The sequence below is a fragment of the Rissa tridactyla genome, chromosome 6 (assembly GCF_028500815.1).
Source record: "Rissa tridactyla isolate bRisTri1 chromosome 6, bRisTri1.patW.cur.20221130, whole genome shotgun sequence".
NCBI lineage: Eukaryota > Metazoa > Chordata > Aves > Charadriiformes > Laridae > Rissa > Rissa tridactyla.
This window is the reverse complement of record NC_071471.1, coordinates 66,895,998-66,921,117: the sequence shown is the minus strand read 5'-3', so window position 1 is coordinate 66,921,117 and position 25,120 is coordinate 66,895,998. Positions and strand designations below refer to the sequence as shown.

General features: G+C 43.1%; 1 protein-coding gene across 2 annotated transcripts in view; it reads right to left on the bottom strand.

The window, feature by feature from the left end:
- The window catches only part of GRK5 (G protein-coupled receptor kinase 5), a 175,794-nt gene that overhangs the window by 63,228 nt on the left and 87,446 nt on the right, over window positions 1–25,120 (bottom strand). The window contains exons 4-5 of one of the 2 annotated variants that reach the window (XM_054207357.1): window positions 3,022–3,234; window positions 1,899–2,011 (exon numbers count right to left, since the gene is read on the bottom strand). Coding sequence is in view for 1 of the 2 variants with exons in the window: in XM_054207356.1 (XP_054063331.1) it covers window positions 1,899–2,011 (113 nt within the window). In the remaining variant the exon portion in view is untranslated. The remainder of the gene's footprint in view (window positions 1–1,898; window positions 2,012–3,021; window positions 3,235–25,120) is intronic. The other variant, XM_054207356.1, reaches the window with a different exon arrangement.

The following is a 25,120-nucleotide window of genomic DNA, read 5'->3' as shown; positions in this document are numbered from 1 at the left end:
GTGCTTGGCACCACTCCACAGGGTTTCGGGAGAATGAAATGACACAGTGCCCTCAATTCTCGCAGCTGGAGGCGGGCTGGGCAGCCGGCGCTGCTGGGAGACGCTGGGAGAGACTGGGAGAGACTGGAGATGATGCCGGCCAGCACTACAGCCATGACCCCACGCCAGCCTGAAGGTTATCACGCAGTGCTCTGGGACTGGTGGCACTGGGGACACACACACGGGGGGACAGTAACATTTCCTTTTGGCCAGATGTTATTACCACTGTCAGCTTAACCGGTGTGCCCTGGGTGCTGCTGCCAGGTGTGTGCAGGGCTCACACAACGTGGGCTTGTTCTCCCCAGCCCCTGGGCACTGCTGGAACCAAAATGTGATGCCGGCCGCTGCAAGGGGGCGTGAGAAAAGCTCAGAGCCTCGCTAACCGTCTCCAAACTGAGGACGGCTCTGTCTGTTCTGTCTGAAATGAAAACCACTTGGAAGCAAGCTTTTGTGGCTGTCTCCCAAAGGATTTCTGCGGCTTCCTAGAGCGACAGCCATCGCCCGTCTCCTTGGGGCTGCGGGCATCACACCTTCTGTGGCATTTCTGCAGGCATGCCTCCCCCTGGACGGGCACGTGTTGTGTCACCAGCGGCGGATGCCTCACCTGATGATGCCAGTTCGGCACAGGACAAACACTCCCAGGGTACCCAAAATGTCCTCCTGCCCGCCTGCCCTTGAGTACAGCTGCACAGAGCATTTGTCAGATGTAGCAGTTTCACGTACCTCAATGGCTAAACCTTTCACTGGGGAAAATCATGACCAGTGCTAGGAATATCAGGTAGAAGTTGTGACGACCTAAAACTGATTTGAAAAGGACTTTATCCAACGATTTCTGTGATGCTGTAGATTTGCCATAGATACTGCAGTACTGCCATAAACTTTAAGTGACCATGTGTCCTTTCCCAGGCCCTTACTTTCACAACTTCAGTGGGATCCTCACATCTCCCTATACTTCAGAATAGCTTCACCATGGTACAAACAAAAAAAAATACTCCTGTTGGTATGCGTCATTTTGCTTGTGACTGTCAGTGTTATCCAGAGAGCGAAGCCCCCCGGACACTCACACTCTGCAGTGACAAGTTCATCTCCCTCTCTGGTATGACTTAGCCTTTTGGCTCATCAACACCCTACCCTTCCGCAGGTTCCCAGCAAGAAAGCCACCGAGAGACTTTTCGACTGTGAACAGCTTCTCCTGCTGGCACTACACACAGCCAAGTGCTGCCAGATTGGGAAAGAGCATCAGGTCCCCCCGGGGCTGGCGGGAGTTTGCTCAGTGGCCCAGTTAACTGATAGCTCACTGGTGCAGAAAATGGAGCATATTTGTTTCTTGGTGACCTCAACCAAGTCAACTCCATACCTTGTGCCTCTGTCTTCCTATTTGAAAAACCAGGATAACCATCAGGATGTCCTTTGTAAATCACCCTGAAGACTACCGATGAAAAGGCTTGGTAAGAGATAGATAGTAGTATTATCATACTCCTCATCGTCTCTTGTCGGTCCATTCATCATCTTCCCTTTCCTCTCAGTGCCTCCCAGCACTGCAGGCTTCACCCACATCAAAAGACATTACGCACAGCAGCTCAGCTGCTTGGGCGTTGACATGAAAGGAGGCTACGCCAATGCTGTTCCAGGGTGCCCGTCCTTCTCCCGCTCCGGTGGCTTGCGCTCCCCGAGGCTGGTACCAACCCCACGTACTGCCAATGATGCTGGGATGCTGACGAGGTCAGCCCCATCCTCTCCTTGCTTTGCTCAGGTGTGTTAGACACAAAATCACATCCCATGAAACAGCGATTTCTTGGGGTCAGGGGAGTCTCCTCTGTGCCACGAAGCACCCCAAAATATCACAAGGATTGACTTACCACCGCGTCAAGGAACCTAATGCAGCACTCGAGCTCGGGTCGAGTTTCACAGAATTGCCGAAAGAGAAGCCTTCCGATCGGCTGCTTTTCGCATATGCTGCAGTAATCTCTCTCTAGAGGCAATAAAAAGAAGAGAAGCATGAAAGTTAGAAGAGTTTTGCCTTTTGGGTTGGTTAGGAGTTTAAAGCGTTGCAAATGAGTGCAGAACTACGACCCCAAATCAGAACTGCTGCTTTCTCCCTGCCACCACATTTCGGGTATCCCAATACAAACATAATTAATGGCTTTAAGACTCACACAAGAGAGGCTCAGTTTTACGGGGCTGATGTTGGTAAGAGTCCCGCAAAAGCCATTGAGCTATTATGAAAAAATAAATTCACATTTTTCTGTGGTGGAAATATATGCACTCTGCAAAGGTACGGCTCAGACATTGTGGGAATGTGGGGAGCAAATTACAACTCCTTGAATTGTGAGTCATACATTAAAGGGTAGAGAAAGTTGGAATTTGTGGAGACCTTCCTGGATGCTTCCTAGATATACAGCGAAGTGCCCCTAGTCTCTTGAAATGCTCAACCCACTCTCTGCTAAACAATTATTGCAAATTATGTCTTTTCAAAGGTTTCAAAATTTCTATTTACTCGCTGAGCATTAACGAATGGATGGAGCATATGGCATCTAGCTGGTTTCAGTTTCACACCGCACTCCTTTACAGAACTGTATTTCCCCTTAAACGCCATGTTTAAATGCCTTTCCTCTGTGCTGGTGCATCCAGAACCATCACCCCCAGTAAAGCAAAAGGCCCTTTACCCATCACAGTGACTACCTGCAGGAAAACAGGGAGAAGGGCAGGCATCGTTAACTGGCATTGCACCAGTACAAATGCCGAGGACTTTGGATGTTTTTCTGGTGAGAGCAGCAAATCCCCCAGCCTGTTTGGAGCAGCAGTACTCGCTCGAGACACGTTATTCCTCTAGAAGCACACACATGTCAAACAACATACTGTGTTTCCTTGAGCGTTCCTCTCACCACCCTCCTCGTTGCCATATGGCACTTGCTGTTATTATGGAAACAACCGGCTTCTAAACACATAACATAGCACTGCAAACAGACATACGAAACCCACACAAGTTGTCAGTGCCTTGGTTACTTCTCTCTCAGGCCTGGAGTTGCTCCTGCAATGTCTTTTATTCCCCCTTCGCTTTGTCCCCCTTCGGCTCCATCCACTCCAAGGAGAACATCTGCAGGCACAGGGCTCGCTTTTGCTATGGAGGCACCCAGCTTGCTCATCACAGGTCATGGTCTGGGGACCACGTCCTGCAAAGGCAGGACATCCCTCCTGAATGGAAAATGCAGTACGAGATGTTGGACTTGCTGACCTGTAGCTGGGTGGCAGGTGGGCAGGAGCATCCAAGGCTGCCTCTTGCAAGAGGAAGGAGGGTGCTTGCCCAGGGCTGCGCCTCTGTGCAGGTATGGCTGTACTTCAGGAACCAGCCCCTGAAGCACCTACAGGGTGGTCACTGGAGACACGGGCTGGGGCTAGCTGGACTGTGCTTTTAATTTAGTATGGTCCTGCTCTGGTTCGGTCTCCTGAAGCAGTCTGGAACAATGGGGCACAGAGTCTAGTTGGAGGTCTTTTTCTGTAAGAAGACGACTGAGGGGGGATCTTATCAATGCTTATAAATACTTAAAGCATGGGTGTCAGGAGGATGGGGCCAGGCTCTTTTCAGTGGTGCCCAGCAACAGGACAAGCTGTAGTGGGCACAAACTTGAGCATAGGAAGTTCCACCTAAACATGAGGAGGAACTTCTTGACTTTGAGAGCCCTGGCACAGGCAGCCCAGAGAGATGGTGGAGTCTCCGTCTCTGGAGACACTCAAAACCCACCTGGACGTGTTCCTGTGCCACCTGCTCTGGGTGACCCTGCTCTGGCAGGGGGTTGGACTGGATGATCTCCAGAGGTCCCTTCCAACCCCTGTCATTCTGTGATTCTGTGATTCTGTGGATGGTACTGCCGGTCCGTTTTGGATCCCTCAATCTATCCAGAAGATTGCAGTGCTTTGATACCCTCTAGCAAATAAAACTGGATCAGAATCACTGACTAAATCCTAATTTGACCTATCTAACTATCAGCAGCAAGCCCATGGCACTGGTTTGTTTGCCTGAGCTGGAGCCTTCAGCATGGAACATCCCGACACAGACACGTATGGCGAGAAAGCCAGCGGGCTCGTTTGGACGCTGAGCAGCCTTGGGGTGTCCTTGCGAGTCGTACAAGCTTGTGCCATTTGACCAAGTCACTTTTTTAGTGGGAAGGTAACTGCTGAAGGAATGTGCAGGCATGCACGGCGCTAAGGTAAGGGAAAGAGTTTGGTAAGTGCCTGAGCAGATCAAAACCGCAACTCACAATGTCCCAGAGCCTGGCACAAAGTCAGAGGCTGCGCAGCTCAGGTGAGCTCTCTCGGCAGGTCTGGAGGTTGAAGTACATCTGCCTGATGCTGTTTTCTGCTACCTTGAATAACAACTCTTATGAAGGCATGAATAAAATATACACCCTGGATATCAGTAGCACACAGCCTGCCTGATCGCAATTGCAAATTCAATCCCTCCAGAAGCCCAAACCCACCGCAATCTCCTCATGTTAAACAAGCAGTGCAAAAATTGCGACTGTCTGAATTTGTAACAGAATAAAACTCAAAGAAACAAATACATTAATCAGCCACTTTGCCCTATATTTTCTCTTGTACAGCGCTACTTGACGCACAGTGGCAATGCTTGTTGTACAAAATGCAGTTAGTTTATCAAAGTTGCTATGATATGGTGACACTCACTGTAGCAGAGGATGCTCTTCTAACAAAAGGGCTAGTGATATCAGCTAAATAAGTGTGCAAATAACACATCCAAGAACTGTACTTTATAGCACAGCAGGAAAAGCAAACAAGCAGCTAAACACTATTACATATGTGGATAAATAAAACATAAAGCAGACAAGAGCACAGACTTCCTCCTACAGTGCATAACTTGGCCAACACGTGAGAAAGGGGGACCCATTCGTAATGAGGAAAAAGGAAATACCAAAAATAATCTCTGAAAACACAAGAGCCAGAGCAGTCCCCTGGAGCCATCCCCTCCTCGGTCATGTTCATTTAAGTGCTGGATATACCAATACAGACGATAAATACATGATGCAACTGCTTTCGTTCCTTGTAGGTGACACAAAATATTTTCTTAGGCCCTGATCTTGCCGTTGGCCTCACTAAGTCAGCTAAAGGAGTCTGCTCTCAACTAATTCTTGGGATGCATGGGCGCTGGAGTGGACTAAGAAGCTAAAGCAGAAAAAAGGAGTGCATAGTTTTATTATAGTAAGGAAAGAAGGAAAGCAGAAGTGTTTTAACAGCGTGCTGTGCCCCGGAGGCCTGGCTGAAGCACCCTGAGCTGTGCCCAGGAGCTGCTGCACCAGGGGAGGGGATGGAGAACCATGGAACCATGCGGATACCGCAGACAGGGGCTCCCTTGGGCTGGGGCTCATCGTCGTGTCGCTCTCGGTCTGCCTGCCAGTAAAAATATCCATCCAGTTTCAAAAGTTTAAAAAATAGAAAGAATGATTTCCTGAGGAAATGGAAATGTTAAACACTTGGAAGTGAAACCATATGCTTATGATGATGAAGTGTAACTAAAACAGCTCTGAGAGCGGTATCTTTGGTAGTCAGACCCTCCTGCTTCAGCGCAATCCTGTTTAACACCTGCAAAGTCACCCAAAACAGGGGTGAAAAGCTGGGTGGGTCACGGCTCTAGGAAAGCAGTCGCTTCTCGCTGATGCCAAGCTCTTCATTTAGAAAATAGGACTGGCAGACAATGTGCTCATCCAAGTGAATACTCTATCTTCCTAACATAGTAACGACACAGATTAATATAGAAAAGGTATTATACAAAATGCCATCATAAAGATTCATAAGATAAATAAAGATAAATAACATTTATTCTAAATTCTACTGACTTCCCTTTACTTCATAGCTTATGTCTTGAAATAGTACTTTAAGGAGCACCCAGTACACAGAACCTACCAAAATAGTTACACCTGCATACAGGTAATGCCATCACCATTCAAAGTCTATGGCCAAATTTTTTGCCTGGCAGATACTCTGGTAAGGTTCTGAAAAAGATCTAAGCGCACACCTAGGAAAAACAGTCCTATTAATAACTTTTCGTACTGATCAAAACATGCCATCGATGAAGTGAAAAAAACCGAGGTAATAAAGAAACTTGCTGCTGATAAAATCTCTGATTTCCAAGTAAAAGGGAAAAAAAAAAATTTTAATTAGTTAAAATCTCCCTGTACCTTGTGAAGATTTTTTCGTCCTAATTTCCCATTTAAATACTTAGCATTTTTTTACTGGCTCAAAAATATCACCTTAGCAATTTTGGAAACATGGAGACCGGGTCTCCCCTCCTCTTTCCCATTTGCAATATACCCGTGGGTTTCGATGGGTTAGTTGTGAGCTACAAATCTGGGTGACGACTCTTGGTTGAAAACCAGTCTTTTCTGATATCGTTTCATTCAGCGTAAACTGCAGGTGTCTAAGAGAGGCTGCTATGGAAAGCCGTACTTCTGTTTGAAGGGCTACTAATCCAACACCTGCAACCAGCTGGGGAGGTTTCCTCCTGTAGATGTCTGCGGGGCGGGATGAGCTCAGTTTAAATCTCACTTTTCAAGCCTACAAAATATAGGAAAATCTTTTTGGCTTTTTGGTCATTACTGCTGTGGCCAATGATTGCACTTCTGTACTATGTATTAAGTAGCATTTTAGTTTTCTTTTTAATATACTGGAATCCCAAGAGAAGATATTTCAAAGAAATGCATTGGAGAATCGCCAAGAAGACATGCACCATGCTGCTGCACAGGAAAATTTGGACTTGGCCTCTGGATCTCTGCTCTCCTTGGCATTAAATCAGCCTGGATTAAAAATGAGTAAGATTCAAATGCAACATAATTCTGCTGCCTAAAAAAAACACAAAAAACAAAAACGAACCCACGCAAATAAAAAAAACCAAACCTGCTTAACACCTGGAAATACTAAACTGGATGCAGGAAGAATTAATTGTTCTTTCCCTCCTCGTGCTCAATGACCCCAGACAAGAACTCATCTTCCCTTCCCAATATTTTTTTTCTTTCAGGTGAATCAAAATCTTTCAAACAGATGTTGATCCAAGTCTATTATTTGTCTGCTGCTCTCTTCCTCTAGCCTGCTTTGGTCCAGAACAACAAAAAAGCACACCAGACTCCTGGGAGAAAGCTTTTGAATACAAGGGAACCCTCAGTCCCTATGCTCAAGCTGGACAATAGGGAGCAGATCAGAGCCAGAAGGGGCTAGTAGTCAGTTCGTAAGACTGTTAGCACACCAAAAAGTAAAACTTTCTTTTTCCAAGCGGTTGAGGCCTGTCAAAGCAATTCCCACCAGCCCTCCAGCCCCGAGATGGATGGAAACTTCAGCTGGAGATGTCCCACAATCGCACACACTTCATCCTCCTCATTCAACCTCGGGGGAGATGCTGCTAAAAGAGATCCGAACCACCCCAGCCCAAATCTAAATCCATTTCTGGTTGTTTTGCCCATCTCTGCTTCCTACATGTAAGCTCTCTTACAGGGGCACACAATGAAAAAGGAGGACAAAAGCAGGAACTAAAAGCAAGATTAAAAAATATGCCACATGACTGAATTAAACAGACTCTCACAGCCCACTGTACAGTGTGCACTTGTAGCAATTTCCTTCTTTTTGTCAAAAAAAAGACCAAAGCCTTTAAAGTTTACAGATTTTTTTTTTGTGTCCAGTCAAGGTAATAATGGAAAACAAACTGCGTCTTTAAACACTGAATAACCCCCTTTAGAGCCATATTAATATAAATACATTTTTAATTTAAAACCAGCAAGTCTAACACTAGTGCTTATAAATATGTCTTATAATTTACTGCTGCTCTTCTCCAGCTGAAAGTGGAATTACCACTGTCTACATATAAACTTAATAAACAGTACACACTAAACTGCCTAGTCTTTGAGGCTTATGGAAGTTGCTTCTTATCAAAGGCTCCTTTGTGGATGCTTTAAAAGGATTTAAATTGCTTTGATTGCATTATTAACAGTGTCTGTGTTGCTCTTGTATTTCAGAATAAGCTGGAAAGCTGGAACATTAGCTCTTGCATTCTATAAAAGATGGTTTTCCATCTCTAATAAATACGCTTCAATACAAAAGATAATCCTTACGTTCAAAAGTAAGATCCCAAGATTGGCTGCATCAAGGCTTCTGCAGACCCACTTATTACCTTCTGATTTTTTGATGGCCTTCAGAACTGGAGATGTCACGGTCAGTCAGAGCTTCCTAAACTTTGCTGGGAACCCATGTACTTGCAGTGAAAAACATATCCGGTTTCTTTCTTTGAGAAAATCAAAATATGGGCCCATTTCTGATGAAGAAACACAGATATTGCTGTTTAAACTGTAGAACTGCGCCCAAGCGCATGTACAGTAAGGTAGTGAGGGATCTCCTTTTCATGGGAATGTTGCAGGAATGGGGGAAGCAACAGAAGGGAAGATTCTTGTCATTTTTGTCTAGTTTTTTCTGGGTTTTTGGGTTTCTTTGGTGTGAGGTTTTGGTTCTTTTTGTTTTGTTTTGTTTTTTTGAATATGGAAACCTGTTGGTGAAAAGCTGAGGACTCTCCATCTGCCCTGTCTCCAGCAATGCATTTAGAAGGTGAGGCAAGCCAGATGGTCAGAGAATACAAGACAGGAATAAAAATGCCTTGTTTCAGTTCATGCAAAAATTCCCAGGAACTGTGGCAGTAAGTCACGTTATAAAAGCCCAACACAAGCAGCTTGGCTCCCGTGGGAGTTCAGTTACCAGTACAACTAATATTCTGCATCCTGCAGACCTCAGTGGCATGCTGTATTTATAAAATGGGGCTAATAGTACTGCCCTACCTCAAAGCAGCGTGGCCAGAATAAGTATATCAAAGCCTGTGAGCCCAGAGTGCTACCGGATAGCCCTGTGTCTCCTTGCTGTTTACTTGCAATGCAAACCCCCGGAGCGGAAATTTAGTCCGAGAGAGCACAGCAGAGTCTTTTTATACATTAACCACTATACTGCTCCATAACTTCACCTGGCACTTCACAGAGATTAAAAATGACGACGGAGCCCCTGTCTTGGAGAGTGTTGATCTTGGCAGGGCCAGAGCTGCGCAGGTGCAGGACAGAAACTCTGAAGCCAAGGGCTGTGATGAAGCTGTGTTGCTGGTGGCAAAAACACACTCCCTCTAACAATAAATATTTCATCTGCTTTCTTTATTTTTAATAAAATACGGAAATTGTTACTACTTATGACAGGATAATGGCTTGATAGATTCCTTATTTCAAACAGCAGCTCGTCCCGGTCTGCGGTTAAAACCAGCACTTCATCGCTGTAGAACGCTCTAGACCTTACACATGAAGCCCCGGGGAAGAACACATTTTTTGGCCTTGGTTGATTTTTTTCCCCTTAAATTTAAGTTTTTCTACAAAAAAGACTTGGAGACTCTCATCTATGCTGTTACAGGGAAGGTTGTTTTGGCACTGGCTATCCACGTTTAATTAATTAAAAATACAAATGCAATCAAGCTTACTTGAGACAATGGAATTACTCCAAACTGGTTTTAAGTCCTGCCAACTTAATTTTCTCTGCTTGTCAGCTGTCTTTTTTAAAACAAACAAAATTGAATCTCCTGATCATCGAACATCTAATGTAATTATTCAGACGCAGACAGTGTTTGCTTTGTATAACTTTCCTTATTTCCACTCTTTTCATGGTATTACGCTACAGGGATAAACTCCACACATCACAGCAGCATTACACTGAAGATGGAAACAGTCCAAACCTTAGAGTTGGACCAATATGTAAAAAATGTTTGGAGAATATTGTAGCAAATTCGCAGTTAAATACACTCCGGTGATATATATGGATCTTCTCATTTGTTTTTTGAAAGCAGCTGTATTGAAGCTTTGCTCATGGAATTTTATTTGAAAGTCAAATCCCACAAACAGTTGCATAAATATGTTTGTACGAGTACTTGAACCAGAACCCTTATGTGGCTTTGTTGATTTTGGACAAAGATTTTGGCAGGAGTGATAACAACCCACCCACCCTTTTTGTAGCTGCAGCAGGAGGATCAAACGAGATCCTGTGAGCTCAATATAGTCACTGCACAGAAAAACACGAGTGGGGTCCGGAGCCTGGGGAGGGACCCTCAGCTGTCTCAGGGGAGGCATTTGGTCATCCAGCCTTGTGCCAGGAGCACGGTCAAATGGCAAAGAGCAAATGCTCTGCCCTGAGACCAGGCTGTTCGCCAGTGGAAGACAAATTCTCATCCTAACAAAATCTGAGTTACTCTGCCGAGTTATTCCAGCCCTCCTCCAACAATTCTGGTATCTTCTAAAAATTACTCATTCAGGCAACTGCATCCTTTCCACGTGGGTCACTGATCGAGCCCAGAGTTCAAACGCGGACTGCAGATACTGCAGGGTCACAAGAAGGTTTAGCTTGAGAAGATGGAACCTGCCATTAATGTTTGAGCCCCTTTAAATCATAGAAGCAAAAATATATATTGTTGCATGAAGTACAGGGTGCAGGGAAAGATGACAAATAATTCTCAGAAATAACGAAGGTGATCTTTAAGCCTGCTGAAATGGATGCAGAGATTCCCACCAATTCCAGTGGGTCATCGATCATGCCGAGTTTTCCCACCTGTGTCAAGCACAATTTACATGAATAAAACACTCAGTCTGTCTCTCAGCTCCACAGCCAACATCAGCACGACAGTGGAAAGGCACGCACCATGATTAATCGTCAGGAAATCTGGATTGTGAACGTGCAATGGGAATATTTCAAAACCTTTTTTTTAACTGAACTTGCCAGGTATCATGTCCTTAAACACATCCTTTCTTTTGCATTTGGCTACCAGTTAGAATAACAGTACAGAGAAAGGGAACAAAAAAGCAAAAAAAAGCAGGGAGACGGACTGACTGACTCATAGACAGACAGATGGACAGGTATGTAACACTTCTGCTAGTTCAAAAATTCAAATGACTAGTAGTAAGCACATGCCCTTGAGTCAATGCCTTTGATGAGGTTTCCTGAGCACAGTGTCTGAACTGTTGTCTTCATGGCTGGTCACAAAGCTATTCAGGGCATGGTGGACCTCCAAACTACTTCATACCGATCACAGAAGATGCACCATCACCAAAATTTCCCAGCACTTGAATGGGGTGTTTGTTCTGCAGCCCCAGGGGAAGGGCTGCCCACACCATAACCGTGACCACCACCCCAACTAGAAAAGGAGTTTGTCTTTATCTCCTTAAATGACTTTCAACAATATCTCTGCGGCAAGGCCAGAGGAATGGAAAAAATCCCTCAAATAAATATGAAAGCTCACCTCAGAAGTGCCCTGGGAAATTCGGGGAACAAACACTTCGTTGTTCTCATTTTGTTCTGCTTTGGATCGGGATGACAGAACTGGATGATTTGTCCTCAAAGAAGGTAGCTACTGAGATATTTTTATTATTTGGACTTTTATGTCCAATCATCTTCAAGATTTTAACTGAAATACCGAACTTATTTTCTGTCTAGTGCTGTTATTTAGACTCCTGCCTGGTGATATTCTGAGTAATATGTGCTGAAAGAAAATTTCAGTAAAAGTTGTAATTTGAATGTTTAAGGTTATGAAATCTACAGAACTGTTGCTGTTGTACGTAGCACAAAATAAACATCTCGATTCCAGGAAATTAAAGGAGACATCTTGTGAATCGCTTTCTTAAGACGAAAAGACTTCTGCAAAACTACTCTTTGACTCTGAACCAGCCTGGGTAGAAACCGAAGCAGCCGTCAAGACTAAACCTTTACCAGGTCAATAAAATGGCAGAATGCACACAGCCACCAGCACAGTCACTCTGCGAAGGCATATTTAAGCAACGTGCGTTGCTGACAGGCACATAATAAAACTATTCACAGGGATTACTAACTCTGCATGCCATTCAGTAGTCACTGCAAGTTCTAAACATCCCAGCCATTTTATTAGTAACCTTTAACAAAATACTAGAAGAAGAATAACAAAATACTTTCTTTTTCCTTACAATTTTTCTCCTGCTGTTTTGAAACCCCACATTTCAAGTACAACAAAACTCCACAATCCTACACTGGTAAGTTATTTTTCTAAGTGTTTGTCAATGACAACCTTCAAAAAATTGCAAAATAACCTCAACCATCAACCTAAATAATCAAAGAGACAATAATAGACTGAAAAAAAAATAATCAATCCTCAGCAGTTTTAAGGGGTATCACTGACCTTTGACAACGCTCCTAAATTACCACTTAACTGGATCTTTGGCCCAAGTACAAGTGGTCTACGGACACTGATTTTGCTTCAGTTTCTATTCACGGGCTGGTTTGACTGCCTGCTGAACGACAGGCACCTCTGAGTGGGCATGAAGGAGCTGAGCTGCTGAGTAAAATTGATATCAATAGTGGAAAAGAGATTCTGAAGTCATTTAGAAACCCCAAATACACTAAAATGAACTTGTGCAAGAGGGGGATTGCCAACGGAAAGTATTTTTTTCTCCTGCTTGACAGAAGTCTGCCGTACCAAGGATCCCTTCACACTGAATTATTGAGATAGATGAGCGTGGCAGCTGGTGTCCAGACACAAGAACCGTGAACGGTCTTACTCAGGTCTATAAAAAATAATGCAATTTTAGAGAGAACTTCCTCTTCATTCTTATGAAAACTGGTTCGTCATAGGGAAACTAAGTGAGCACTTCCGTAATCTTGAACGTTATTCTAGTATTTGTATTTTTTCAGTTTATGTCTTTTCATTTTTTCTGTCATTTCTTGGTTTAGTTTCACACCGTAATGTGAATAATGTCTCACCCATACAAAGTGTTTATTCCCCATAACATTTTGTTTCCTAAACTTCAACACACAACTACTAAATGTTCAGCAGCACAAAATAATGGTGTTCGGACCTGCAAAACAAGAAGCCCAGACTATCACCTCCAAAGCCACTGACAGAATTTCAGCGGCCAGAAGACAAAATTAAGAAAAACTTCAACTAGGGTTGCCAACCTCCTAATTCGTGCTATGGTATTTAGACACTGAAAACATATTTATAGATAGACATTTTACTTCTCACTTGGAAGATGATACTTCAACATCCCTTTGTACTATATGTTAGATCTGAAGAAATACATCAATAACTGAGATCCTAATGCATGTCTGAAGTGTTCTCCAGCACCCTTTCAGCCAAGTGCTGACCCACTCAGACACTGCTTCACTCAAGCGTATCAGCAGGAGGCCTGTACACACTGCTTGGTAAAATAAACAGTGTGTTGAAAAATCCACTGAAATCTAATCCAGTTTTCTCACAAACTTCTATACCAGACTGACAAATGGCAAGGAATAACACTGGTGTGGTAAGAGCAGCATCACAAGCAGATGTCATTAGTCATTTCAGAAACCTGTTCCCAAGTTATTCTGGTCAAGAACGTATGGGAAGGTGGGATGGATCAGGCTAGAAATAAGCATGGGCTTATTTCCACCCGTGGGAACTCTGACAACAGCTCATGCTGCCTTTTATCAGTTGGGTAACACCACCTTCTCTCTGTGTGAAGCATCAGCTCTGTATCCATAAGTGTGATGTGATGCTCAGAGATAAAGTGCTCTTAGGACCTTTTTCCTGGGGAAAAGGATCACTATGGGGCAGCCACTTAGATTCTGGTTGCCCTTTCAATTCTACCACCAAAGAGAGTAGCCCCCTGTGCTTCCACCTCCATGCTGACCTCCAGAATGGGTAGGGTAGATGCTGTATATGGCTTTTTGGTGCTTGAATGTTTAGAGCAAGCTGTTGCTTCACCAGCTATATTCTGTGGCCCATCTGCATGGCTAGATTGCTCCTGTTACTTCATTAGTGAGTGCAACGGTTGCTAGGAGGAGTTCACAAAATATGGAAGTCAAGATTGCCCTGGGAAATTATACGCTTAGAGATATGCAGATTCTCCTATGAGAGTGAGATATGGGAATGCTAAATACAGTGAGGTAGGCTGGAAGAGAACCACCGGCTAAGAGTCAACACCTACGTTCCCAGGACTGAGGTGCACTGTTTTCTGAGTCCTCAGGTGAGCCCAGGAATTGCACAGAAGACAGAGATTTCCTCTTCTGCAGACACATAGAATGTACTTCTATGAAAGGAAAAGGGAAAAAAGGGATGGAAAAGAAGAGCCACGTGGCTAATGTGAAAGGAAAGCATGTTTGCAATGACATTGAAACATTAGAGACATTGTTCGAGAGCAGTTCATCCTTGCAAAAATATTATCCTCGTCGTGATGCCAAGGTCGGTGAAAGTATGGGCTACTTGCCATGGAAGTGCTGGATATTTAGGCTAGACCTGTCACAGGGCTTATTTACTCTCTGTGCCCAACATTTCAGACACACTCAAGCATAGTGTTCATGTCTTGGCAGGAACTTCTCATTCATGCATTTTCTCCTGGTCCCCTTTGAGGAGTCTTCCTCCTCCGACATTGCAGCAGTTGAAATTTCTTTGCTTGCTGAGAAAACCAACACTGATTAATTTCATCCTACTTGCATGGAAGAGGTAAAGTATGCAGGTCTCTAGCCAGGGACAAGGAAATCCCTGCTGCTTACATGCCGCATTAAATAAGCAGCCCATGGTTGAGGCCATTGGACTTCAACGGTCTTCATTCCACCCGCAGGAAAGCAGCAATTAACCGTAGCAGCATGGGAAGCAAACAGGAAGTAACGCAACACATTCACTTTTGATTAGAGAGGTTTTCCTTTTTTTATAAGATATAATATTCCACAAGGAAGAATTTAGCTGTAGTGTTACATTGACACACCCCAAATTATTAAAGGAACGTGATTGAGGTTGCAAAGTTAAGCCTCAAAACCTAGGAAAAAACTAAATTAATGTTGCCCATGTATGAATGCCATTCCTCACTGTGTGTGCGTTCTGGTACAGTCTTTAATTACATCACTGCAAACTGTTTTTCCCACAGGACCTTCGCCTCATTCAACGCACAGAACGGACAGTGCTTACTTAATGAGCAGCTATTCAGCATTTTGTTTTCTCCTCTGGTTCAATGTGTGGCCCTAGACTTTATTTACTGCACACCAGTCAGGCCTGCTCTGAAGACAGGGTGATTCATTTCCCCATGGACCTTTCTGTGGCATTCTCCACTGTAGCCTTTGAATACTTCACAAGTATTCATGGATCTATTTTCACACCACCTCTGGGAGACAAAGAGGATGTCATCAGTCCAATTTTACAGATGGGGAACTTAAACATATGAAGATTAAGGTAAAAAATATCCAATGATTGGTGCAACTTGATTTTCTGTGTATTTAACTTTATACGTTATTCTCCCCATTCACAACCAATCTTCCATTTGCTTCAGTTGCAGATGTTACTACTGAGACCCAGAAATCTCAAGGCAGCTACTCAGAAAATGAAAAATGCACAATTAGAGGGCAACTGTGAAAAACTCATTTTAAGTGACTTGCCTGTCACCACATAAGACCTAGTTTGAGCAGAGTGTATCCCTGTCCAATTCCCTGGTGTGTTACTCAACGGCTTTGGCCATGAGACAATTTCCTTTGATGCTGCAAATCCCTACTGAAATTTACCACACACCTTTTACATCATGCAATAAGTGAGTCAGTCATTCTGTCCTCCTTTATTAGACAACCCAGTTTCATCCCCAGACTAACTCAGTCTTTTGAACTGACTGCATTAGGGCTCCTGGGGAAGAAAATTAAGTATGTGATATATACAGAGATATGAATTTAAGCTGCATGGGCAGCCTTAATTCAAAATCCATTTTAGGTGCTCATCATTTTACCACACATTTTCGCATGTTTAATTGCCTAAGCTTTTAAGGAACTGGAAAACTGGAGAAAAAAATAAAATTGCTATGGACCAAGAGAGAAGCCCTTGCTCATTAGGAAGAGATGACACAAAAGGCTGGGCACTTTCTACTTGGCAACTTGAAGAATGTTCTTTTATCGCAGCTTTTCCTGAACTCTTTCCTAAGTTTCCTTTGAAACAGGAACTCCATCATGTTGACACCCATACTGGTACCCACATCAGCAGAGCTGAAACAGGGGTGTCGCTGTATCCACTTGTGCTGCTGGGAGCTGGGAAAGGAGCTGTAAATTGTGTTAGCTGATCATCCTCTCTTCTAGGATCTCTCTGGACCATGATTCCCCGTTTTTTCCTTTCACCTTCCCTCCCTAACTTCTCGCCATCTTTTCCAGCAGCACTGCTTCTCCATCCTAGTTCCCCTAAGATGAGCAAGTTCCCTCCATTTCTACATTCAATCTCGTTATTTTGAGATAATGGGTCCCAAATCTCCCCCCATTTCAGCCCAGGACTTGTCCTACACTAGCAAGATAGATGCAGCAGTAGCTTGTACTGCTGATATGGATTTACTGGGATATGGATTTACTGCATACTGGCAGCTCTGCAACAGCTCTCCAAGTGGACATCCTTTGGGAGACATCTGCTAAGACTTTGCATCTCAGTCTGAAGTGGCTAGCTTCTTTCACTGGAGGGAAAAGCATTCAGAGATGCACAGGATGGGATCCTTCTCTGAAATGCACACTAGCTGGCCTCTTTCCTTTTTGACTTAGAGGATGTACAGGTAGATGAGTTGCAGCAAAATCAAAAAAAATCCCAAAAATTTGTGAACTCCCTCAGCAACATGCAATGTAACTAACCTCATCTGGAAGTGGAATAAACTGTCTCGCACTTAGCCTGAATATTTAAGGGAATAGCTGTAGTGATGTTAATTCACCAGTGCTCATTCCCTCAGTGGACTGATGCTGCTTTTTCATCTCTCTGATCAATCCTGGCTCCTGCTTTCAGCCTGTTATTTTTTAATTTAAAAAAAAAAAAGAAAAAAAAAGAAAAAAAAGAAAAAAAAAGAAAAAATATAGCACAGAAAACATTGGGCACGGAAAATTTCAGTCTACATAACTCTGGCAAAATCTTAATCTTGCAATGTGCAATATTAGGCAACCTTAATAATGGATGGTGCTACCCAGCCCACTAGTAACAGCAACCCTTACTCAGAGGTTTGGCTTTGGGAGGAGCGTCTTTATTATTTATGATGTGTTATGGGGCCAGTTCTGTCCTGCCTGCTGATGTTTTAGGACCTTGACCTGTGAGTAGTCTCACTGAATTCAGAAGGCTTGACTGGAAAATTCAAAGAGGATGCTATATTTGAGGGTTATACGGGAATCAAAACACAAGCAGCTTCTTTTCCAGAGATTTTTTTCAGCCTAAATAGATAAACATAAAACGGCAGAATATGAGGAGAAAGAAGAGAGATTTCATAAGATTTTAGCAATGTTTTGTATAATTTTATGATTCGTAATAATTAAGCATCACTATCAGCTTATCAGTGATTAATATTACCTTCCTTTCCTTGAACTCCGTTGGTTCTTACATTATGCATATTCCACATGAGCTCTCTCTTCTCTCAGTATTTTTGGCACAAACATGAGCCTCTTTGGTAAGGACTCATAAGGTTATGAATGTCTGGACAGCCTGAGTAAAGAAAGGCCATTTGGGGCTGAACCATTGACCACAGCTTTAACTTGCCAGGAAGGATAAAACATAAAATGTAAATTAGGTACTAATAACCCATTTTCCTTCTAAATCCTTGGTACAGATATGCAGCATGAAGTACAGATTATGTTTTGAGAGAGATTTTGGAATAATTTGCAGTTAAAAATATTGTATGGGACCTTGTGTTGTGGCCTCAGAAGAGACTGAATTGTGAGTTGTTACTGCTGCCCTTGAACCCACTTCAGTCAATGGAAAGTTTCATTGGCACCTGGATTTGTTGCTTTGGGTAGCTGCCTAGCTACCAGCAAAACCCAGCACATAATACTGTCACCAGGGAAAGAGGAATGTGCAGTCCAGCAAGCAAGACATGCGTGGAAAAGTACATTTCTCCCAGCATGTTTTGCAATCTCCACGCTATTCCCTCCCCATCTTCCTTTCCACTGATCTCATCTGTGGAGATGAAGTCAAGAAGAAAATGTAGGAAGTAGCACTTGCAGGGCAAGATCATTTTACTGCCTGTTGTATGACCAACATCAGACTTAACACAGCTCTGACCCTCTTAATGGGGCCAGCCCCTTGTGAAAAACAGACTTTCAGCTCTACTGTTTGTCAGTCAAGGCAACTTGAGGTTGGCTGGGTGTGTTTAATTCACATAACGAATTTGGTATTAAAGCCATGGTGTTGCATTCTGCTAGTAACAGCGTGCACTGAACTGACGGGAAACAGTTAGTTACACGTTATGCAAGTTACGGCACAATATTTCTGTTGTGTTGTTTTCAGAAGACATAAAGACGTGTTCTTCATGTGTGAGCTCCAGCCTCCAGTTACATTATGTAAGAAGGCTTGAGTCTTCAGTTCCCCGCTTAGAAACCATTGTTTTTGTTCTGTTCGCTGCAACCCAACTATGAGGAAATGATGAGTTTTCCTTTTCTCACCTGGGCCCGGGACTATCTATAAATATAACCTGTGGAACTAGCTTCTTGAATTAATTATGTTCCAGGTAAAAATAAGCCTGAGATATAAAATAGCATGCTCATGTACTTGGCCTTAACGAGAGCTATAACTGCTCCTCCACCCCATGGCACACATCTCTCTTATGTGACACCCAGAATCTTGCTACCTTTCAATAGGTCAGTATGCCTGACATGGCCAATTCAAGCCACCATTCTACAGTTCAGTAATTTCTACCATTCTTTGCACTTAGAAAATAAGATAGCTCAATCAATAGTTTTAAAAATGAAATGTCTGGCGTCGGCTTGCAAAGAGGGAAAAGTGTTAGCGAAGCAGCCTGTGTGGAGGAAGAACTCTGTAATGCATCAGGGTACAGTTTGGGTTATCTATCAGCCTTAAGAGGGAAACTCCGGTGGAAATACTCAAACACCCCTATGCATGCATTTTAATATTGAAAGTAGCGTGAGCAGCGCGTTCAGAATACTGGGTAGCCCACTCAGCCTCTTGACAAGGGGAAAATCAGTGGCTACTTCACTGACATGAGACTTAGGAGAGGAGAGGGGAGGGGAGGGGAGGAGAGGGGAGGGGAGGGGAGAGGAGAGGAGAGGAGAGGAGAGGAGAGGAGAGGAGAGGAGAGGAGAGGAGAGGAGAGGAGAGGAGAGGAGAGGAGAGGAGAGGAGAGGAGAGGAGAGGAGGGGAGAGGAGGGGAGGGGAGGGGAGGGGAGGGGAGGGGAGGGGAGGGGAGGGGAGGGGAGGGGAGGGGAGGGGAGGGGAGGGGAGGGGAGAGGAGAGGAGGGGAGAGGAGAGGAGGGGAGAGGAGACCTGTGCTCCATCCTTGCAGAATTGCTTTGCTGGAATAGAGCTCTGCCTGACAAATGTCCCAGAGGACCAAAGCAGGGAAAGCGAAGTCCTGCCTCCTCATTCACTCTTCCTGTTATTAATTTGTAACATTATTACCAATAAAGATTATTTTACTGTCCTAATGCCTAATCATGGCACGGGATCAAGATCATATGAGGGGGAGCATGGCGCTAGGCACTGAATGAACACAGAAAAACAAGGCAGTCCTGCCCCGGTGAGTGGAAAGGTTTATAGAGAATACGAATAACTATTCATTGCTTTTGGATGCCTGTCGGAGACACCTTCCAAGTCTTCTCAGGTTCAACTGCTACTATTGATGTAGCAAAAGAGAATCGTGGTTTATTCAGGTAAAGGAGACTCCCTAAAAACACACGTTTTGGCAAAAGAGAAACAGACTAAACAAGCCTCTTGAAGAAATATGCATTTGAGAAACTGCCCTGATTTAAAAGATATGGTTTTTATCCTTCACTTATTACGTGGACCCATGGCACGGCAGCATGCTGGAGATACATCGTGTGATAATTCAGGGACGCTAACGCTGTAGAAAAATGAACGATACTGCAAGAGTAAGCAAAGAAACCTTGAGATTACAAAGAAAAAAACCCAACACAATCCACAAGGTCTGGTGCATGCTATCATTATTAACGTGAATCACAAATTCATGGTCCTCAGAGGAGAGCTGATGTGCTTCCCCATAAAGCAGATGTTAGGGGCATATTCATTACTAACAAAAGACAAGCACCACAGTTTGCTCTCATATAATGATCCAACAGCTGCATTTCGGTAAGCAGAATATAAACCCCCAGGCTGGAATTTGGCCAGGACACTACATTTAACATCCTAGTCTTAAAAAGAAATGCCATATAGACTGCCATGTCGAAGCAGAGCAGACACAAGCCTAAGTAAAAGATCTGATCTCATGGTCCCACATACGGCAAACTACATAGACCAGAATTCACAGTCCTGGGCAACATCAAGTGTTGAGTTGACCCTGGCTGCAACTACAAAATGTGGTATAGCACTTGGAGAACATTTGTTGTGGAGGAAAGCAAGCGTATTTTGCCTTGGAGGGTCCCAGGTATGTCCCACAGAAAAAAAAAATTGTCTGCAAAACGCCTCTCTTCCTCCTTGTTTTGTTGGCCAACTTCCCTTGTGTGTACCATCATGCTCTCAAGTGAACTCACTCATAATGTGATGACAGCCTCCCCATTTTTTGGATGCCAGGCTTTAAATGAAAGGAAATTAGGGTGTTTGGAAGGTTGTCACCTTACCCTCTGCCAAAGACCAGGAGAATTTTCTTTCCTTTTTTTTAGGAGTGGCCAAACCACTTTTGAAACACATAGTCAACATGGTGAGTATGGCTGACTCACCTTAAAACAAAACTGAACACATTTACTGCACATTTACTGAATTTCGTAATTGTCTATTATTTTTACTTTTTCTACCCACCCTTTTCTTCTGCTGTCTTTCTGTACTATCATTTTACATTCTCAAGCCATACTATTTCTAGTCTTGTCTACCTATCTGCCTCTCTCTATCTTTACTTTTCTTGCATGCTACTCTCTCCTCTCACCTAACCTAACCTAACCTAACCTAACCTAACCTAACCTAACCTAACCTAACTTAATCTCTCCTCTTTCTTCCTTTGCTTATATTTCCTTTGCATATTTCCTATTCAAATAGGAATACAGGTTAGCTCCTTCCAACCTCAAAGTTACCATACTAGTGTGCCTTATGGCAATTCACCAACCAACAGAGAGATAATATGATATTTCAGAAGATAAAAATTGAATGCCAGGCTCATCATGGCATTTAGTTCAGTCTTGTTGGTCTAATTCCATTGAATTCAGCAGAGTTGCAATGACTGGAAAAATGTGATAACCAAACAGGCTTTGGGGCTTTTGCTTATTCTGTGTGACCTCCGTTATTCCAGACAGAACTCCACAGGCATTTGCAAACTAGTGTAGACATGCCTTGTGTGTGCCTGTTTTTACTCATACCATGATATTCCCATCCTGTTCTATCTACAAACTCACAGGGACTAGCCAAACTGTTTATTTTCCATTGATAACGGTTGAAGGACTCTAACAAGGATTCTATTGCTATGCTGAATGTTACTATCTGAAATTAGCTGTAAATTTCTTGTGCTGCTTAAGCTCAAGGAAGTTCACTGATCTTGAAGTTTGGTATCTAGACAAAAATCTTCCTTAAATAGCCCATCCACAGATACAAGCTAAACAGAAAGGGAATAGACTCGAAAAACCTTGCAGAAATGACTTCAAGACATTTTGCAGGCAAGGTCAGTGACTCTGCCGTATCATTGACTTATTTAATACTATTTAATTCTCAGAAGAATATTAAAATATTAATCATCGCAATCATAATGAAGCATTTAGTAGAATAGAGTCTTTTAAATTCTGTCTGCCATAGCTCATAGCAATACTGGTAGCCAAACAGATGTAGCACTAGATTGTACAAGGGAATGTTCAATTTATCAGTGAAGTTGGAATGGAAAATATTAAGAGCATCTGGAGACACTATTCCACATCTGCTGAGGTTAGACCTGGAATTGCACCTAATGGAGAAACTCATAAGAAATATATAATTTTCTTTTAAGTATTAGCAATCTACATTTAAATCTACTATTAAAAATGTGTAGGCTGTATAAATTAACTTGCTACTGCTGAGAGTAACACACAGTTTAGACTGTTACTACTCATGGGCTTGCCAGGACCCTGCAAAGTCACTAAGTCCAGTCCCTGGTTATTTCAGGGCACCATTATCGGAAGACACCTTAGAAGAAGAAGTAAAAATGGAACGAAATACTCTTGGTATGCTTCTCTATCAGACGTCGTGACACCAAACAGCACTTTCAACAGGTACAGTACTTATAAGGCTCAAATAACAACAGAAGAGGTAGTGAGATTTTGTGTAGATGGAAGAAATGTGTAATATTCACTACGACCAATGCCTTGGAAAATAAAAATATCTGAATCATGGAGTAGGAATTGAAGGCACCAAAGTGTTTCGAACCTATGTATCCAACACTCTTAATGTCAAAGGACTCGTCCTTGGAGAAAGGAAGACAAATTGTGATATTCTGAAATAAATTATTTTATAGTGTTCATTCCTGCATGATGCACTGGTTTTGCAATGGGGTGTTAGGAAGCAAAAAACAGCTGAAGTGTTATCAACACTCCAACCGCTTTCTGTCATATAGTGAATTAGCAAACAAAATGTATTTGAAAAGGCTGTCAGTAGAGCAAAACCAGAAAGCAACAATGGACAAGGTTAGATGCTGGTCAGCATCCTACAGTCATTCAGAATGCACGTAGGATGGATTCTACACCGTTTACATTTAGGTATCAATATATTTTGCTTCTTCAAGCAAAGTTAAGTAGGTTTACCACTTAGAGCAAACTAGGATTCAAACCATAAGCTTCAATCAGTACAAGAGACTCTGTAAAAAAAGGTGGTGGAGGGTATTTCCAGAACACTCTTCAAGAGTGCTTCCTATCTGACTGCTGCTAGCTGACTGAAAACATTATAGAGAGCTAGCTGCAGCCATCAAATATAAGTAAAACGTTTAAATATGCATTTACATTTTCATTTATTTAAAGTGAGGAACAGAAGATTTGTAAGTAGTCAACTCTTGGGTTTCCTGATACATGCTCAAGGAAAGAAAATCATCAATGTGGCTACATCTAATTGCTGCAACTGCATTCATCACTACTTATTTGCCTTCACAGTCCATCAGGCAAACAGGTGAATTAAGATGACAATGCATCACATGGCTACTGCTGAATGCCTCAGTTGAGTTAAGGTACCATAATACATATTCTGAGATACTCCAAGAATTCATACAAAGTTCATTGATTTCATTGTGAATACTTATACTGTGTAGTTCTCCAGATCAGACAATTGATCTAATTTAAATGGTTTGCTTCTCTTTTTTCACAATTCAGCATTCTTGTGTGGTGTTTTAGCTTGTGATCTACATCAGTTTCTTATCAGATTTTCCTGCATTCCTCACTCCAGCCTCCACATAATTTTCTGATTAAATAACTGAAATCACCTGAAATAGACCATGTCTTTCAGCCTGTACTCAGAGGGGCCCAAACACTAAATTTAAGTTAAGCTAATTTAAGCACTAAATTTAAGTTTAAGCTAAGCTTTAAATTTCCCATGTAGGTATCCACATTTCAGTTGGAATGTATCTGGGTTCTTCAAATCAAGGGAAAGTAAGAAATCACTGATTACAAGCTCTGAGTTTGTCAGTTCTCACCATGGAGACAGAGACCCCTTTTTATTTCTTGTGTCCAGTATCACATCATAGCTGCGCAGCTCTGCATCAGCCCAGCTACATTGAAGGCACTGACCTCATTTTTGGATCCCACGATTCTCAGTGTCTATGAGCAGTTGGCAGCTGAGTTCTGGGTAAGAGTAGCAATTTCAAAAAACTACAGTACATCATTCATAACAAGAAATGCCTGAAATGAAGCCTTAACATATCCTTTCTCTAAAATTAATAGGGGCATAAGTTACACATGCTGCAAATTAGAGACCAAGTGGTCCATGTAAGATCTACTTTGTAGCACTCTATTTAAGCAGAATAGACCAACAACACGAAACAACAGTAGAAGTACACTTTGAGACAGCAAATGCCTACGGGGCTATATCGCGGCTGCAACGGGCGACGGCATGAAACACCATGGCATGTTCATCTTCAGTTTGGGTGGAACCCTTCAGAAACATTAGCTGCTCCTGCTACTTCTTAATGAGCCTATGCTGCCACTCTCTTCTGGCTGTTCCCATGCACACGGCATTAAACCACCTGCAATTACACCTGTAATTCATGGACTGCTTGGGAAGGGCTGTGGACAAATGGCTTCTGCTTATCCAATCAAGAGATCGTGAGAGCTTCCACCACTACAAAACCAGAGTGCCTGTTGTGGTGCTGGTTTTGTTCGTTATTTGGTTTTGCCTTTTGATGATGAGTTTCCATGGTGGCATTCATTTTTTACTACTCACCTCACCCTTATGCTGCCCGAGAGATTACAGTTTTTGTATGCACTTTCCACTGCCTTGAATTAGAGCACAATCTGTTAGCACGGCCATAGCTCTGTCGTTCTCAGACTCTTTAACCCTGATCTGTTTGATTCTAGGTCTGAATATGACCTAGAGGCCACATTCCTTGTATTGACTGATAACCTCCTCTAGGCCACAGATAACTATTTGTCCACAGCAGTCCTTTCAGATAGGTCAGCTATATTTATTACAGCACATTGACCACATGGCCTTCCCCTTCTTCAGCGACAGAAGCTGCAGAGCAATGCCAAGCACTGATTCCCTGACCCCAGGGATTTCCATGGGAGATCCATGTCACTCTTAGCTCTCTTTCACGTTCAGAGCTTCGATGGGACAGAAGGTTCATCACATCTGGGCAGCACTGGATGTGCTCTAGGGCAGGTGAGTGACAGGCCAATCCAGTATGATTCAGGGAGATAACTGGAGCTTATAAGCCTGGGGTGAGAAATAAAACTGATTTATTTAAGCATAATGAAAAAGCCAGCATTTATGAGACGCCATGCTGAAGGGGGATGTTTTGTCGCTCAGGTTCAGGGCTGGGCTGGATTTGCCAAGTGGTTTTCTACTTACGACTGATGAGAAAACTGTGGGTTTGACATCTGAATATGGACCTCTCCACGGTGATTCATGCCTCTGCCGGCTTCCCGCACGCCTTCTCCCCTTTCAAAT